At 41.6% G+C, this 18,107-nt stretch overlaps 1 protein-coding gene across 1 annotated transcript in view; it reads right to left on the minus strand.

Annotated features, from left to right (window-relative positions):
• Window positions 1-18,107, minus strand: part of DNAH11 (dynein axonemal heavy chain 11) — a 404,290-nt gene that overhangs the window by 185,440 nt on the left and 200,743 nt on the right. Inside the window, exons 40-44 of the mRNA XM_077491239.1 lie at window positions 16,424-16,501; window positions 14,160-14,292; window positions 11,859-11,986; window positions 8,008-8,156; window positions 547-700 (exon numbers count right to left, since the gene is read on the minus strand). Coding sequence (XP_077347365.1) covers window positions 547-700; window positions 8,008-8,156; window positions 11,859-11,986; window positions 14,160-14,292; window positions 16,424-16,501 — 642 coding nt within the window. The remainder of the gene's footprint in view (window positions 1-546; window positions 701-8,007; window positions 8,157-11,858; window positions 11,987-14,159; window positions 14,293-16,423; window positions 16,502-18,107) is intronic.

Here is an 18,107-nt window from a genome sequence, read left to right on the forward strand (position 1 = left end):
TAAGATCAACTTTTATTGCCAGCATTAGGGCCTTTATACATGATCATCCTTCTGACTTATCTACATCTACTTTTGCATACATATACATTTTGTATCTCATACACTGTATGTGTATATAAAAAGGCTAATGTCAGGACTTCCAGTGGTTGACTAGGCCCTTTCTTTTCTTTTATTCATATGTTCCCTGTCTTCGTCATGTAGTCTAATGTCACCAGATGCAAGGGCATATCACTAGCTCAGCCTTGTAGTTTCATTAAACCACTATAGAACATTTTGTTAGTGGCAGTTAGTTGAAATAACCATTAAAGGGGGGCATGCCCAGCAACAGAGACACTGTAGAAAAGCAGATTTTTCTTCTTCAAAGTTCATGCACAAGCCCTTATCTCTAGTGCACAAGCCCTTATCTCTGCAGTTACATTTCAGGGGCATCTCCCATGCAGTAAATTGCCTAATAAATAATTTTTTTAAATATGATTTGACCAGCATGACACAGCAACATACAACATAATCAGTATTTTAATACAGAAAATAATGTAGTCATCCTACCTGCACCATACTGTTCTCAGAGATAGGGGTGATGGTTTTCAAGACGTGGTTTCTGAACTGTTCCAAGCATGGTGGCACATACTTGTCAAACAAAATGGTCAGATTGGCCTTTTCAGTTTGGCTACTTCTGGTCTCTATCCAGGTGTTTACATACCTAAACAAGTATAATTCAACAGGGCATGACACTGCTGCTAACGACTAACACTGCTCAATATAACTTTTGTTCTGTGTGGCACAGGTGTACAGGAGCTCTGGCAATCCAGCCAAGGTACCATCTGTGTATGACACAGAAAGGTTTGTACTTACTTAAATTTCACACCCAAAATAAAAAAAGATTACAAGATATCTATTTAAAAGTGTCAAGAAAGGAAGGCCCGAAGCAAAAATGAAATAAAAGAATTGGTGGAGGGCACACATGACTATGTGAAGAGGGACTAAAGGAGTCAAACTTGGAAGGGGGGGGGGGGGGGTGAATGTTGCAGAGACTTTCCTTACTGGTGTTGATATATGGCTGAGTGGGGTTGCAGAGACTTCAGGAGGGAGTGGATAATTGCAGCCTTCCATAGGTGTGCAAAGGGCGGATAAAAAAACTTCCAACCTACCCTTCCTGCTCTTGGTATGTGGTTCTATTGGTTCTATGTTGGTCTTTGAAGGCAGTAAAATTCAGGGCTAACAGAATGTTTGAGGACACATTGGTGGTATGGTGTCCTCGGGTTAATGGTAAGTTAACTGGGAATATGGGATATGGAGGCCCCTGCAGATTGATGGGATTGTCTCTTCACCTGAGTGTTGTGGCTGGGGGCCTATTATACTTAACCACTTTCAGACCGGACCATTTTGCTGGTAAATGACCAGAGGTCTTTTTACACTTTGGCACTGCGCTGCTTTAACTGGTAATTGCGCGGTCATGCAATGTTGTACCCAAACAAAATTTGCGTCCTTTTCTTCCCACAAATAGAGCTTTCTTTTGATGGTATTTGATTGCCTCTGCGATTTTTATTTTTTGCGATATAAACGTAAAAAGACCGCAAATTTTGAAAAAAAATGATATTTTCTACTTTTTGTTATTAGAAAAATCCAATAAACTCAATTTTAGTCATACATTTAGGCCAAAATGTATTCAGCCACATGTCTTTGGTAAAAAAAAAGTCAATAATTGTATATTTATTGGTTTGCGCAAAAGTTGTCACATCTACAAACTAAGGTACGTTTTCTGGAATTTACGCAGCTTTTAGTTTACGACTGCCTATCTCATTTCTTGAGGTGCTAAAATGGCAGGGCAGTACAAAACCCCCCCAAATGACCCCATTTTGGAAAGTAGACCCCCTAAGGAAATTGATAAGAGGCATGTTGAGCCCATTGAATATTTTATTTTTTTGCCTCAAGCGATTGAATAATGACAAAAAAAAAAATTTTTTTTTTTTTTTACACAAAGTTGTCACTAAATGATATATTGCTCACACATGCTATGGGCGTATGTGAAATGACACCCCAAAATAAATTCTGCTGCTTCTCCTGAGTATGGGGATACCACATATGTGGGACTTTTTGGGAGCCTAGCCGCGTACGGGGCCCCGAAAACCAAGCACCGCCTTCAGGCTTTCTAAGGGCGTAAATTTTTGAGTTCACTTCTCACTACCTATTACAGTTTTGAAGGCCATAAAATGCCAAGATGGCACAAAACCCCCACAAATGACCCCATTTTAGAAAGTAGACACCCCAAGCTATTTGCTGAGAGGCATGTTGAGTTCATGGAATATTTTATATTTTGCCACAAGTTGCGGGAAAATTACAAACTTTTTTTTTTTTTTTTTTTTTTTCACAAAGTTGTCACTAAATGATATATTGCTCACGCATGCCATGGGCATATGTGAAATGACACCCCAAAATAAATTCTGCTGCTTCTCCTGAGTATGGGGATACCACATATGTGGGACTTTTTGGGAGCCTAGCCGCGTACGGGGCCCCGAAAACCAAGCACCGCCTTCAGGCTTTCTAAGGGCGTTACAGTTTTGAAGGCCATAAAATGCCAAGATGGCACAAACCCCCCCCAAATGACCCCATTTTGGAAAGTAGACACCCCTAAATTTAGGGGTACACTAGTGAGACTAGGTAATAAATGGCGGGTGCCCTGAAACTATAAAAAAATAACTAACCAACCAGCGTCACCTGTAACAGTTATATGGTGATCACTGGTGAAAGGGTTAACTAGGGGGCAATTAGGGGGCTTTATGCGGTAGTATATGGGGGTCCCTGGCGCTGTAAAAAGCTGCAGCGAACCTAAATACCTACCTGCCTAACTAGCGTCACCTGTGACACTAATACAGCGATCAGAAAAACGATCGCTTATTAGGCTGGGTTCACACTGGAGCGATGCGGGAACGCCACGAATGCGCGGCGGGTTCCCGCATCGCATGCCTCCCGGCGGCAGTTCACACTGCCCTATGCGAACTGCTGGGAGTGTCAGTGAAATGTTACTGACACCCCCAGATCAGTTCGCATATCGCAGTGCGATCTGCAAACTCGGATCGCATGGTGTGAACACCCATGCGATCCGATTCTGCTGCGGGCCAAAAAAAGGGTCCCGTGCGAATTTGCGGCGGGTGCGGCGAATGGCTGAACTCGAATCGCACAGAGATCGGATGTGATTTGCACTGCAGTGCGGTGCGAATCACATCCGTTCTCATAAACCGCTGCAATGTGAACCCAGCCTTAGTGACACTGGCGACGGGGGGTGATCACGGGGTTAAACCTTTATTGGGGGGGTTAGGGGGGTACCTTAGAACTAAAGGGGGCTAACCCTAACTGCCCTAACAGTTATTAGTCACAAATGACACCCGCCGGGTGATCAGGGGGTTAAACCTTTATTAGGTAATAAATGGCGGGTGCCCTGAAACTATAAAAAAATAACTAACCAACCAGCGTCACCTGTAACAGTTATATGGTGATCACTGGTGAAAGGGTTAACTAGGGGGCAATCAGGGGGCTTTATGCGGTAGTATATGGGGGTCCCTGGCGCTATAAAAAGCTGCGGCGAACCTAAATACCTACCTGCCTAACTAGCGTCACCTGTGACACTAATACGGCGATCAGAAAAATGATCGCTTATTAGGCTGGGTTCACACTGGAGCGATGCGGAAACGCCGCGAATCCGCGGCGGGTTCCCGCATCGCATGCCTCCCGGCGGCAGTTCACACTGCCCTATGCGAACTGCTGGGAGTGTCAGTGAAATGTTACTGACACCCCCAGATCAGTTCGCATATCGCAGTGCGATCTGCAAACTCGGATCGCATGGTGTGAACACCCATGCGATCCGATTCTGCTGCGGGCCAAAAAAAGGGTCCCGTGCGAATTTGCGGCGGGTGCGGCGGGTGTGGCGGGTGCGGCGGGTGCGGCGAATGGCTGAACTCGAATCGCACAGAGATCGGATGTGATTTGCACTGCAGTGCGGTGCGAATCACATTCGTTCTCATAAACCGCTGCAATGTGAACCCAGCCTTAGTGACACTGGCGACGGGGGGTGATCACGGGGTTAAACCTTTATTGGGGGGGTTAGGGGGGTACATTAGAACTAAAGGGGGCTAACTCTAACTGCCCTAACAGTTATTACAGTCACAAATGACACCAATGCAAAAAAAAAAAAAAAAAAAATGACATTGGTGTCACTGTGACTGGGGGGCAGGGGTAATTGGGGGGGTGATCGGGGGGTAAAGGGGGGGTGTGAGTGTGCCTGGCATGTTCTACTGTGTGTGTAGAGTGTTGGTGCAACTTACTGATCCGCTCTCCTCCGTGTCGGAACGAAAAATACCGACACGGAGGAGAGAATACATCACTTCCTCTCCTGTGTTTACATTACAGGAGAGGAAGTGATGTCACCGGGGATTTCTATTCGTCGGGAGCGATCGCGAGGGGGTGGCCATGAATGAATGGCCGTCCCCTCGTCTGGGATCGCTCCCGAACGAATACCGACCGCCGCAGGCACCGGGCGGGGGCCCGATCGGGCCCCCGACCCGCGGGAGGCAAGGGACGTACATGTATGTCCTTATGCCTGCCCGTGCCATTGTACCGACGTACATCGGCGTGCGGCGGTCGGCAACTGGTTAAAGTGGTGTTGCCACCAAAAAAGTTAAAAGTGCTTAAAATTCGTAAAAAAAATAAATAAAAAATAATTGGCAAAAAAATTTTTTTTACTCACCTCTAAATACCGGTTGCTAGGGGGTCCCTCGTAATCTGCCTTCCTCATTTACCAGGCTGGTGACATCACTTCCCCTCGCGCCGCACATTCACCTGTGACCTGTCATGTGTCCCAGGTGACTGTACGGCGTATCACGGCGCCCTGCGCCGCTCGCGCATGCGCAGTGGGTGCCCGGCTGTGAAGCCACAGCCGGGTGCCCACAGTATGCATGACGGCGCCGCGAGCGGAGCGGGGAGCGAGGGGGGGCTTCGTTCCCCCGCATCGCTGGACCCTGGGGCAGGTAAGTGTCCGATTATTAAAAGCCAGCAGCTGCAGTATTTGTAGCTGCTGACTTTTAATTTTTTTTTTTAGGGGGTACCCCACTTTAAGTGTTTCTGCAGATACAAAATAGGATGTGTTTGGTGCCTTCAACGATCAGCAACCTTTGACCGTTTCTGTTTTAAGGAATGTTTTTAGATTTAAAGAGGATCTTCAGCCATTAAAAAAAAAAAAAAAATTAAAGTCAACAGCTACAAGTACTGCAGCTGCTGACTTTTAATAAAGAGATGCTTACCTGTCAAGGATTTCAGAACTGTTGTGGGTGAAGGGAAAAACTTAAGCTGGGTTTTGCCTAGGCAATTCCACTGGAAGTGGGAGTGGGTACATGACATAACTAGGTACCTATCCCCCCCAAAAAAAGTTTCAAAAGTGGAAGAAGGGGGGGAGGGGGGGGGAGTGGCAAGTATGCCATTTACCACAAAAAAAGATTCTTATACTATATACAGATGCTCTTTAGAAATACAATACATATATCTGCAAATAAAAGAAGCTTCAACTGTTTGTTCCCTTCATGAAATGATAATTGTGGAAGTTTTGAAACTACGGCGTCTTGAAAAAGTATTCACACTCCTTAAAAATGTTCCACATTTTGTCATGTTACAACCAAAAACTTAAATATATTTTGTTGGCATTTTATGTGATAGACCAACCTAAAGTGTCACATAATTGTGAATTTGAAGGAAAATGATAAATGGTTTTCAAAATTATTTACAAATAAATATGTGAAAAGTGTAGAACTACCTTTTGCTGTAATTACAGCTGCAAGTCTTTTTGGGTATGTCTCTACCAGCTTTGCACATCTTTGCAAAATAGCTCAAGCTCTGTCAGATTGGATGGAGAGCGTCTGTGAACTTCAATTTTCAAGTCCTGACACAGATTCTCAATTGGATTTAGGTATGGACTTTGACTGGGCAATTCTAACATGAATATGCTTTGATCTAATCCATTCCATTGTAGCTCTAGCTGTATGTTTAGGGTCATTTTCCTGCTGGAAGATGCAGACTCTTCTAAGATTGCCCTCTATTTGGCTCCATCCATCTTCTAATCAACTCAACTCATCAGCATCCCCACAACATGCTGCTGCCACCACCATGTTTCATGGTGGGGATGGTGTGTTCAGGGTGATGTGCAGTATTAGTGCTCTGCCACACATAGGATTTTGCTTTTAGGCCAAAAAGTAAAATTTTGGCCTCATCGGACCAGAGCACCTTCTTCCACATGTTTTCTGTGCCCCCCACATGGCTTCTCTCAAACTGCAAATGGGGCTTCTTATGGCTTTCTTTCAACAATAGCTTTCTTCTTACCACTCTTTCAAAAAGGCCAGATTTGTGGAGTGCACGACTAATAGTTGTCCTGTGGATGGATTCTCCCACCTGAGCTGTGGATCTCTGCAGCTCCTCCAGAGTTACCATGGGCCTCTTGACTACTTCTATGATTAATGCTCTCTTTGCTGGCCTGTCAGTTTAGGTGGATGGCCATGTCTTGGTAGTTGCAGTAGTATGCAGTTGTGCCATACTCTATCCATTTTGGGATGATGGATTGAACAGTGCTCTGTGAGATGTTCAAATCTTGGGATAGTTTTTTTTAAAACCTAACCCTGCTTTAAACTTCTCCACAACTTTATCCCTGACCTGCCTAGTGTGTTCCTTGGCCTTCATGATGCCGTTTGTTCACTAAGGTTCTCTAACAAAGCTCTGAGGGCTTCTCAGAACAGCTGAAGTTATACTGAGATTAAACCACACACAAGTGGACTCTATTTACTAATTAATGGACTTCTGAAGGCAATTGGTTCCACTAGATTTTAGTTAGGGGTATCAGAAAGGGCTGAATACAAATGCATGTCACACTTTTCACATATTTATTTGTAAACAATTTTGAAAACCATTTATCAATTTCCTTCTACTTCACAATTAGGTGCCACTTTGTGTTGGTCTATCACATAAATTCCCAATAAAATACATTTATGTTTTTGGTTGTAACATGACAAAATGTGAAGTATTTCAAGGGGCATGAATACTTTTTCAAGGCACTGTATCTTGAACAGGTAGAGTAATTACAAGTACACAGAATCCCTCTTCAGCTTACAACAGAGGAACAAATTAAGCCAACACTATTAAATATATCAGCGCTGTATACACAATATGGTGAATACAAGATGCATACATTGTAAGGGACACATATGGTGCGGATGAGACTAATATCAGTAATACCAATGACATTAGATAATGTTCATAGTCAATAATAGATAAGCATACCAATCAGTTATCTAGACATTAAGAATTATGATATTTTCTCACTTGTAATACTCCTATTAAAATACATATTTTACATTACAGAACATGTTACCCTCTTAAAAATAGCAGAACACAAGAATTATGCAAGGTCGAACTTTCAAATAACTATATATATTAAAATTGATGTAATTACAGTGAACAAATGAACCAAATTGATGTGGAAATTAAACATCCAACATAAAGTCCACATTAATTAATGATTAAACTTGCAAAAAATAAATAAAAATCCTCCTAATATAACGTATATTTTGGAAACCTGTCAGAATGTTTGGATAGCAAGTTGGCAGTGGATGCATATTTTATGTCAGGGGATGGATACTGTAGTAAGACAGTAAATGAAGGCTGTCTAAAAATTATTTTTGCTGAGTTTACCTTGCCTGTAGTAGATGCAAATACATAATACTTCACAACCTGCCTTTACCTGCCAGGACACTTGCTAAAGTATGAGCCCAAAGTCAATACCTCTAATCTAATAGGTGACCTTAATTTGTAACAGTTAATATAATAGTAATAGAGATCTAAAATTTCAACTTGAAGTCTTGAGGCATTTTGGAAAAGTAACACCTAGCTGAGAGAATACACCACTCTAATGTTACCATTTATTCACTTTTGTTTTAATAAATATAATTAATAATGGTTTTCTGAGTCACTTACGGATTCCATCCAAGATCCTGGGGGTTGACATATAGAATTCCAGCTCTAGAAACAGTAGCTGGTGTGGCAGTTCTTAAATGATGGATTTCGAAAACTAGACGCATGGTCGGAGTCAGAGGGATTCTCTCATTACTTGCAAGTGTCAAAACCTTTAAATAAATAAAAGAACGTTATGATAAATCCAATAAAGTAAAACAGCTGAAAGGTAGAAAGTAAAAATTAGCTTTTTGAATTGCTTACTGCATAGGAGCCCAAAAAGACAATGAAGTCCCATCAGGGAGATATGTGGCCACATGGGGCCAAGGGCTGCTGACCATCTGGACTGCCTTGTAGATAATCATTTTGAATGCTTAACCACTTAAAGACCAGGCCTCTTTTTGAGACTCGATGTTTACAAGTTAAAAACAAGTTTTTTTGCTACAAAATTACTTAGAACCCCAAACATTATACATTTTTCTTCTAACACCCTAGAGAATAAAATGGCGGTCATTGCAATACTTTTTGTGACACTGTATTTGCACAGCGGTTTTACAAGCGCACTTTTTGGGGAAAAAATTTACTTTTTTGAATAAAAAAATAAGGCAACAGTAAAGTTAGCCCAATTTTTTTTATATTGTGAAAGATAATGTTACACCGTGTAAATTGATACCAAACATGTCACACTTCAAAATTGCGCCCACTCGTGGAATGGCGTCAAACCTTTACCCATAAAAATTACCATAGGCGATGTTTAAAAAATTCTACAGGCTGCATGTTTTGAGTTACAGAGTAGGTCTAGGGCTAGAATTATCGCTCTAAAGATTGCGGCGATACCTCACATGTGTGGTTTGACCACAGTTTTCATATGCGGGCCCTACTCACATATGTGTTTGCTTGATTTTATACATTTTTTCAAAAAAAAAAGGGTCACTTTTATTCCTATTACAAGGAATGTAAACATCCCTTGTAATAAAAAAAAAGCATGACAAGTCCTCTTAAATACGAGATCCGGGGTGAAAAAGTCCTCATATCTCATATTTGGACTTAAATGCAAAAAATAAATAAATGACAACTGAGAAATGGCCCTTTAAGACGTATGGGCGTAAGTGACGTTTTGATGTTGCTTCCGCCCTGCTATAGTATGGAGACAGGTGGGGGGCCATCTTCCCCTCACTCGTCTCCATACCCAGCCACGGATAGGTCCCGATCACCTCCACCACTGCCGACAGCTTCGGTAAGCGGGTGAGTAAGCACTGATTACCGTGTGAAACGCGTCTGATTTTCCTGTACCCTGTTATTCCTTTTGCTGTGGATTTTCTGATCTTGTTTTGAAGTGACCCACGTTGTTTCAATTAAAGATGGGATTTCAAGTCTTTTTCCAGTGTGCGGCTATCCAGAGTTTTGTCCTGCTTGTTTGCTCAGTGTGTGTGTGTAATGGTCAGCACCTGGGGCTCATCAATAGGAGACAGAGCTTCAGTCCTCGAGGATTACTTTGGAGCATTTCTAGCTCCGGTAAGCGGCAAAGGGCGCGGGAGAGCGGCAGGAGGGGATGGCCCTCTCCTGCCGCCAATAATGGTGATCTTGCGGTGAATCTGCTGCAGAGACCCCCATTATCGTAAAGAGGACCTCCAGCTCAAAAGATGTATACCTCAGTTGTTGCAGTAACTGCTGTCATTACCGAGATATTCATCTTTAAACTTCTCACGTATATGTACAGGAGGCGGTCGGCAAGTGGTTAAAATAGAACTATAGGCAAAACTTTTTGGACAGAGTAAGGGAGGATTATAACCCCTGTAAAGTAAATATTTTCCATATGTGTCCCATTGGGGAGATTTACCTTAACTTCCTGTCCCATGGCCAAAACAGGAAGTGAGGCAAAATCCCTGCAAATTAAGGGAATCTCTTGGGGTCCCCTAGGTCACCAGAACTAGTGTACCTAATGGAATATTTCCCCTCTATTACTTTTCTGGGGACAACTCAAAATTTGGGATTTTCTTTTACTTTCACTTTGAATGATAATGACAAACAGAGCAAACAGAGAGGCAAATCTCCCTAACAGGCATACAGACAGCAATAAAAACTGACAGTTGTTCTAATTTCTCCATTTGTCCACCGGCCTGTGGAATGTGACTGGGTCCACCGGCCTGTGGAATGGGACTGGGTCCACCGGCCTGTGGAAAGGGACTGGGTCCACCGGCCTGTGGAAAGGGACTGGGTCCACCGGCCTGTGGAAAGGGACTGGGTCCACCTGCCTGTGGAAAGGGACTGGGTCCACCGGCCTGTGGAAGGGGACTGGTTCCACCGGCCTGTGGAAAGGGACTGGGTCCACCGGCCTGTGGAAAGGGACTGGGTCCACCGGCCTGTGGAAAGGGACTGGGTCCACCGGCCTGTGGAAAGGGACTGGGTCCACCGGCCTGTGGAAAGGGACTGGGTCCACCGGCCTGTGGAAAGGGACTGGGTCCACCGGCCTGTGGAATAGGACTGGGTTTACTGGCCTGTGGAATGGAACTGGTCCACTGGACTATGGAATAGGACTGGGCCCAACTGAATCCACTCGCCTATGGAATAGGGCCGAGTCTACCAGCCTTTGAAATGACAGTGGACCCAATGAACTTTAAAATTGGACAGAGTCCACTGGCCTATATAGCAGGGCTTGACGTGCTCTTATGAGTGACCCAGCAGCAGTGTTTGAGCTGGCTGGTATATCTGACAGGAGCATGTGAGGTGCTGCTTTTCATTTGGTTTATAACAATAAAGCAGCGAAACGTGGCGACCCCAGTAAACAGAGCTCTACTTTAACACTATTAGAAATTATTAGGGATCACAACAACCAATGCTCACTTATATATAATATTTTGAGCATTGGAACATTTGGTAAAAGAAACCCTTAAAATTATTCTATTATGGAAAGTTTGGCTTAGTTGTCATTTACCACAAAACTGTCGATGTATAGCAAGACTGTTAAACCTTGATTACAAATCCATGAGTAGATGAAGTCTGTCTTTCTACTATGTACACTTTTACATATCTGTAACACCTTTAAAACGTCAATAAAAAGCAATGCGGATAAAATCACAGGTGTTGGGATGCCCGGACACATTTTGAGTGAATGGTGTAGTGAATAAAGTGCTGCATTCAGTAAAGATAGGCAGTGAGGCTTGCAACATTTGTGGTTGCCTTTCCTGGTGAAAGGAGATTGTAAAACATATGTGGCAAACTGGTAACAAGCATCAAATAAGGCCAATACTTTTACTTTGTGCAGGGGTTTGACAATGCTTATTGCCCCAGGGGAGCTTTGAAGAAGGAATGCAACCTGTTTATGGTGTATTTTTTCTTTGTCCCAGAGCTGGTATACTTAAGGTGTGTACTGTACCAGAAATTCCAACATGACTCTCATAAAATATGTATGCCACCAGTAAATACGCTTAGTAGTAGTCACAGCATGTACAGGACCTTGTATATAGAAGAGCCATTCCTTATACCTAGAAAGCCATAGTATTCAAAACTACTTTTGAATATTCAAAAAAAGCAAAAGAAACTATCCACATTTCTGTAAAGATGTTAAATGTACATATGATTACCTAGACTCATTCCCAGACCACATCTGGATACTGTTTAATGCAATAAAGCAAGATTCTTATGTGCATCCATGCATTTTATATTCAAATTTGTAATTAATAATAAAGACCTTCCAAAAAAATTTGATTGACATATAGCTTCAGCGTATTAAAACCACAAAAAGATTACATTCTTATGACAATATAGTATGGCACAATCATTTTCTTGCTGACAGTCGGTTGTGCTCTGTAATACTGCTACCACAGACAATTATGTTTACAGTATTAGTTTACTTTTATTTTTATTTTATCTACCTTATTGTCATCCATGACTGTGTTCAGGGATTCAATCCACATTGGATCAATGTCACCATCCAGCACAATCCATTTAGGTCCATCATGAGTTATGTTGGCCTGCTCTCTCATCAGACTTGAAAAAAGACCTGGAAATGGCCAAGCACACAATTCAGCTAACACCAATATGTATCTGTAGTAAACAAACCTACCCAGATATTCAGAAATATACCTACTATATGTGTGTTTACCTATGCACTTCAAAATAAAAAATGCATACTTCGAATATAAGATCTAACGTAAGATCATTACAATTTGCAAAGTTTTATAGAAGTGGATTTAATCAGAGGTTGAAACAGCTACAATCTAGCACATTGAATCAGCATGTCAACATGTATACATAGAGCTGCCAAACTGCCACTTACAATTGGGAGTGAGTCCAATGGGTTCAGTCTACAATGTCATGCTTCAAATCTTGCCTCTCCAAAGCTACAGACAGCCTGGAGGATCACTTATAAAGACCAGCAAAGAAAAGTGTGGAGGAACTGACAGCAGCAGCTGACAGCTAGTCACATCTACACTTTGCATGGGTGTCCCTGAAAGGGAATCTTCCAGGTATCGAGGTAGTATGATTGGTAACCAGTGCTTTGCCTTGATTCTCCACCACATGCTTACCTTCCCTTTGCCCCACTGTCATTTTGTTCAGCCAAATACCTCATAGTTCTGAGTAGGAAGAAACACGTGACTCACTCCATGTGACAGCAATTGTGCAATCAGCACATTTACAAGGGGAATACATAGCCCTGTGTATACTAAGATTCCAGCAACTCTTTTCTTATATGGGTTTTTTTGTGATCCCTGAATGGAGTAGAATAGGAGCAAACGAAATGTAATTATGTGCTGCTGGGAAAGGCTAAAGTGAGAGAACCAGTTGCTTTGCTCTCAAACAAACTATGGTGTCTGACTGCCTCAATGAATTCTCCATAGGGTTGTGTACAGACAGGTGCTAGAAGCAATGCATATGAATAACCAGATGAGGCCTGGATGTCTTTACAGCAAGTCAATTAAATATGTTAGTCTAGGGAAGTCGGTAATTGTTTTCAAATTGTTTGGGATCTGAAAAGCTTGGTATAAGCCAGAAAAACTCACCAAAGGCCCCTTTTATGATGTCTCTCTGAACATACCTTTAAGTATAATACAAGATGAAAACTATGGGGTTGATTTACTAAAGGCAAATGGACAGTGCACTTTACAACTGCAGTTTCTCCGGGGCTTAGGAAACGGGAGGAAGCGCTTCTGACTTTCATCATCCACGCATGTGTAAGCGAAAATGCATTTTTTTCCCCCTGCATGTGATTGGGTATTCTTTGCAAAGCGAACCTTCATCTCATTTACTAAGCTCTGCACTTGCAGCGTGCACAGTCTATTTGCCTTCGGTAAATCAACCCCTATTGTTACATGAGACATCTCCAGTAACCATGGGCTCTCAGTTTGGGGTACAGTTGACAATTAAGGGTGATCATGTATGTGCTACCATTCTGCAAATACAGATGACAACCACTTTATTCAAAAAAACATCCTGTGAACAATACAAATATAAAGTATTAGTTAAAACCTAATTTCTAACAAGCAGTTAAAATCTTTTCTGCTGATGAATGTTTAAAGTATGTCTAAAGCTAATATTTTTTTTGTTTTGGATAGAGTAGCAGGGGTTAGAATTCCTGTCTAGTTTTAATGGTTGGCTGTGTCCCCCATAAGGAAGATCCATCCTCTCTACGTCCTGAAGATCACTGCCCCTGGGACTGAAAGTAAGGGAAAAGCTTACATTTTGAGTTGCCCCTGAAACAGAAAGAAAGGGTAAGATCTACCAAGGGGGATACTTGTTCCAGTGACAACTGCTGTGCATGTTGTGTCTATAGGAAAGGAGTGAAGGAAGATCTCCTTAAAGAGACATAGATAGCAAGCAAAAATCCGACAGGGATTTTAACCAATTCTCTATTCTATTCAAAATAAAAAATGCATTCGAGCTTTAGATATACTTTTAAAAAATTCTCTGTTCAAAAGATTATTTCTTAGGATGTGTATGTGTCTTGAAAATCTGCTAGGGAAAGTGGAACTTGCTATCAGCAATGACAACACATTAACTGCTGCACAGAACAATCGCAGCATCTATAGCATTATTGATCTATTACAATAATTTCAGTGTCATGGAGAATGAATCATTCTGTCAAATATAGTAAAACTGGCCCATCTATAAGCCAATTAGATATGTTATGTGCAAAATTGATCCCTATTGCCAGACACAGTAACACATATAAGTACCATCTTTCCACTCTCTTGTGCTAGGGTGGATGAAGCCAAATAGTTCATCGGTGGTCACAGCTTTGGGGTTCAAATCATTCCATACTGGCTTCTGTTTTCGGTTTATATAAGTCCTGTTTAAAGTCCTCAATACCTGTAAAGAGAGCCTATTTTATCTCTACTCACAAATAAATTTTCATACGTATAGCTCTATGCGGTGTGATATTTTTCCTGTGCATTGCATTCATTTCCGATTAGTTTCCTGATATAAAGGATCAGTAATTACCAAGACGTTCAGAGTAGAATGGAAGCAATTAAGTATACTGACTGTAGTGTAATTAGTTGTGATGAAAGAGAATAAGTGCAGAAGTATTGTATATGTGCAAGAAAAGAAATTATACAAATAACTGTCACAAAGCCAGATCTCGAATGAAGTCACAAATTGCAGGTTCGTTTTTTTTAACACTTTTTTTTCAGGGTCAATTTATCTGAAATTAAAATAGCTTAAGATATAAATTGTAATTGTTCGCTTGCATGGAAAATCTAAGCAATTTTAATAACATTTATTTTTAACAGCCATCATAATGACAACTGTTTAACCACTTACGTCCTGATGCCTGAAAAAAGGAGCTTATATTGTGACAGATATTTATGAAATATGTTGAATGGGGAAACCTGTGTAAAACAATGCTGGTTGCTCAGGTAGATGTTATTCTCATACATGGCTGCATTATGGATTACTATTAACTTTCATTATCATTAATTCTCACTGGTAATGGCAGAGCGATTAGAAAGAGAACCAGTCATGAGAAAAATATAAAAGTGCCAACGTTGACCATGTAGTTTCAGGTGAAAACTCTGGTGCGGTCATCCTACCGTATTATTCACTAGGTAAAGGAGTGATGGTCACAGAATACACTTTCATTTTATAATATCAGTATCGTAATAATGATAAGAATAGTTGTTATATTTGACAACCCAATATAAAAGTTACTTAAATTGGTTGGAGCAGCCCTCCTCAATACTTACCTGAGCCCCATCTCTATCCAGTAATGTTCACGAGTGCCTTCGGCCATCCGGGACTCTGCTCTTGATTGACTGAGACACAGCAGAGGCGCCAGTGTCTCCTGCTGCTGTCAATCAAAGTCAGTTAGCCAAGCAGGAGAGAGAGAGGGGGGGATGTCTGAATGGACACAGGGAGCTGCGGCTTGGGTGCCCCATAGCAAGCTGCTTGCTGTGGGGGCACTCAACAGGAGGGAGGGCTAGGAGAGCCAAAGAGGGACCCGAGAAGAGGAGGATCTGGGGTGTTCTGTGCAAAACCACGGCACAATGCAAGTAAGTATAACATGTTTGTTATTTTTAGAGAAAAACAAAACAAAAACAAGACTTTACAATCACTTTAAAACATTTTCTTTCATCCTGTGAATGCTGCCTGTCTGCTGGTCATCTCTTTCCATCATTTCTTGGATTCTCAGCATACTTTGCATCTTCTCCTCTGCTGTTTACTTTCAATTTCTAAGGCCTACATATCCTGAAACTCCTCTTCTTGGCACCTCAGTAGTACAGAAGGCAGGCTCTGTGAAATGTGTGACACAGCAGTGCCCACTCACAAAGTATAATGAGTATGTGTCACAGAATTCAAGCAAATGTGTGGGGATCTTCACAAAGTAAAGCAGTATTAAGCCCAAACCCCCCCAAAAAAATGCAGTTTACCAATCCTTAGATGTATCAGATCTCTTTTTAGGCTTTTTTCCCCCCGTTGTTTTCACCTGGCGATCTAGCCAGTAACACACAACCTGTATTACCATGCCCCCATTCTTTATTAAGGAGCACAGGGGCACAGCAGACAGCAGCATTGTTAAGCCGACCATGCATGGATCGAAATTCAGCAAGGCCCGTCTGAATTTCGATTCACATTTGGGTGGCTGGTTGTACACTTGTGTACAACCAGCCTGTTGGAAAATCTCTCAATCAGCAATAAACTTCTGCCACTTAGATGTGTAACCACTAATGTGGCACCAATAATCTTTTTAGCTATCTGTGAGATTCTTCCCAATGATCATAAATGTAAAGAGCATTCTTCCTAGTAACCAGTAATGTAATGTAAGTAAGTAATGTACTGTGAGCTGCAGGTATAATAATTCTTGGCAAGTTTTTTAAGCCCAGAAAATTATTTGAAGGGTCCCCCCATGTTAAAAAGTTTGAGAAAAGCTTGCCTAAATAGTGTCAAAGGCCTGCAGGTGCATTATGGCAAGTAAGACTCTTCTCAAGTGCACAAAACCTACCTTACTTTTCCCTGTTCCTGCATTTCCGACCACAAAGACTGAGTGACGAACAGCAAGCAGCTCTTCCAGCTGTACAACCTGTATTAAAAAAAAAAAAAAAAAAAAAACATTACAAAAACAGTCTGCTATTTTTAAGTATTTAATAAATTTACCCAAGCTGGGAAATATTTGTGTGAGCATTATGTTATTGTTCCATATACTATAGTTCTGACAGTCATTGGGTATATTAGAACTAAATGATCCATCATGACAAGAACAAGAATTTTAATTAGCATCTGATCAAGATAGGTATGTTATGCTGCATTTAAAGTCCAATTAAACCCTTATAATTTTAATACTATAATTCAGTCACATTGCATAAATAATGAATGTGTATTTTTTGTAACTTTTTTTTTATTCTTTTTGCTTAGTGCTACAGCAAGAGTTAAGAAAATCCCTGTGCTGGCAGCACTAGAGTAGTCAGGACTAATATTCTCACACACAAACAGCAGCACAGTTTTCTGACATACTTTTTAAAGGAATGCTCTAATCAACAGGTCCACACCAGGTTCAGGTGAGATTCAGGTGCGAATTTTAACGTGACTTCACACCTTAATCGAATCAGAAAATCAAACAAGAACCGTTTCAGAAATGGACACATGTGTGAACTGGCTCCATTAAAAGCTGGTCCAAATCATATGCTATGTGAATCGTTACGCGGTTAAAACCAAATCCAATTTGCATATATGTAAACCGAGCCCAAAGCCAACCTGCTGTTGTATATGAGAATAGTAATCTATTTTTTAGAGGTCCTGTGGGACAGCATAGGCTGCAGAAAAAAGTAAAGATGGGGTTATGCTTTGCATTACTAGATGCTAGAAAAGTGGTACTATGTATCTCTACCACTGCTGGACACCAAGCAGTAGGCACTATAGTTTTCTGTCCATCGAGGAATGGGCATTATGTAATTAAATGGGCTACTAGAGAATGGGTTCTATTAAATATTGGTAACCTAGGAATAACTTATTTATTAGCTAATATACTGTAAATAATAAACTGTTCATATGAAAACTGACACCATAAATTAGACTTAAAGTGATTGTAAGGGTCATTTAAAAAAAAACTAAAACATATCATACCTACCTCCACAGTGCAGCTCGTTTTGTACAGAGTGGCCCCGAACCTGCTCTTCTGGGGTCCCCCAGTGGCTTACGTGGCTCCTCCCCACATCTGGTAAGCCCCTCAGACAAGCGCTTCCCTGAGGGGGCTACCTTGTGGGTGCCATCCTGAGTCCAGCATTTGCATCTATAGACACAGAATGCTGGACTCGGCCCTGTCCCACGCACCCGTGTCATTGGATTTGATTGACAGCAGCTGGAGCCAACGGCTGCACTGCTATCAATCTATCCAATCAAGAGACGGGAGTCTGTGGAGAGAGAGACAGCGCATCCCCGCCGACTGAATGAAGAGGTTCAGGTAATAAAAACGGGGGGCTAGGGGGCCGGTGACTGGCAGACGTTTTTTCAACTTACTGCATCCTATGCAGTAAGGTGAAAAAACACGAACCTTTACAAAACCTTTAAGGGATTAGGTACTGTTTCAAAAATGTATTTTAGCATTCTTTTTCCTAATCCGTTTGGATCAAGGCTTGAATAATGACCTGATGACTTTTTTTTTTTTTTTGATCACATTTGATCCTCCATTC

This window comes from Lithobates pipiens, unplaced genomic scaffold, assembly GCF_037356315.1.
Source record: "Lithobates pipiens isolate NorthernLeopardFrog02 unplaced genomic scaffold, aLitPip1_a1.2 Scaffold_19, whole genome shotgun sequence".
Lineage (NCBI taxonomy): Eukaryota > Metazoa > Chordata > Amphibia > Anura > Ranidae > Lithobates > Lithobates pipiens.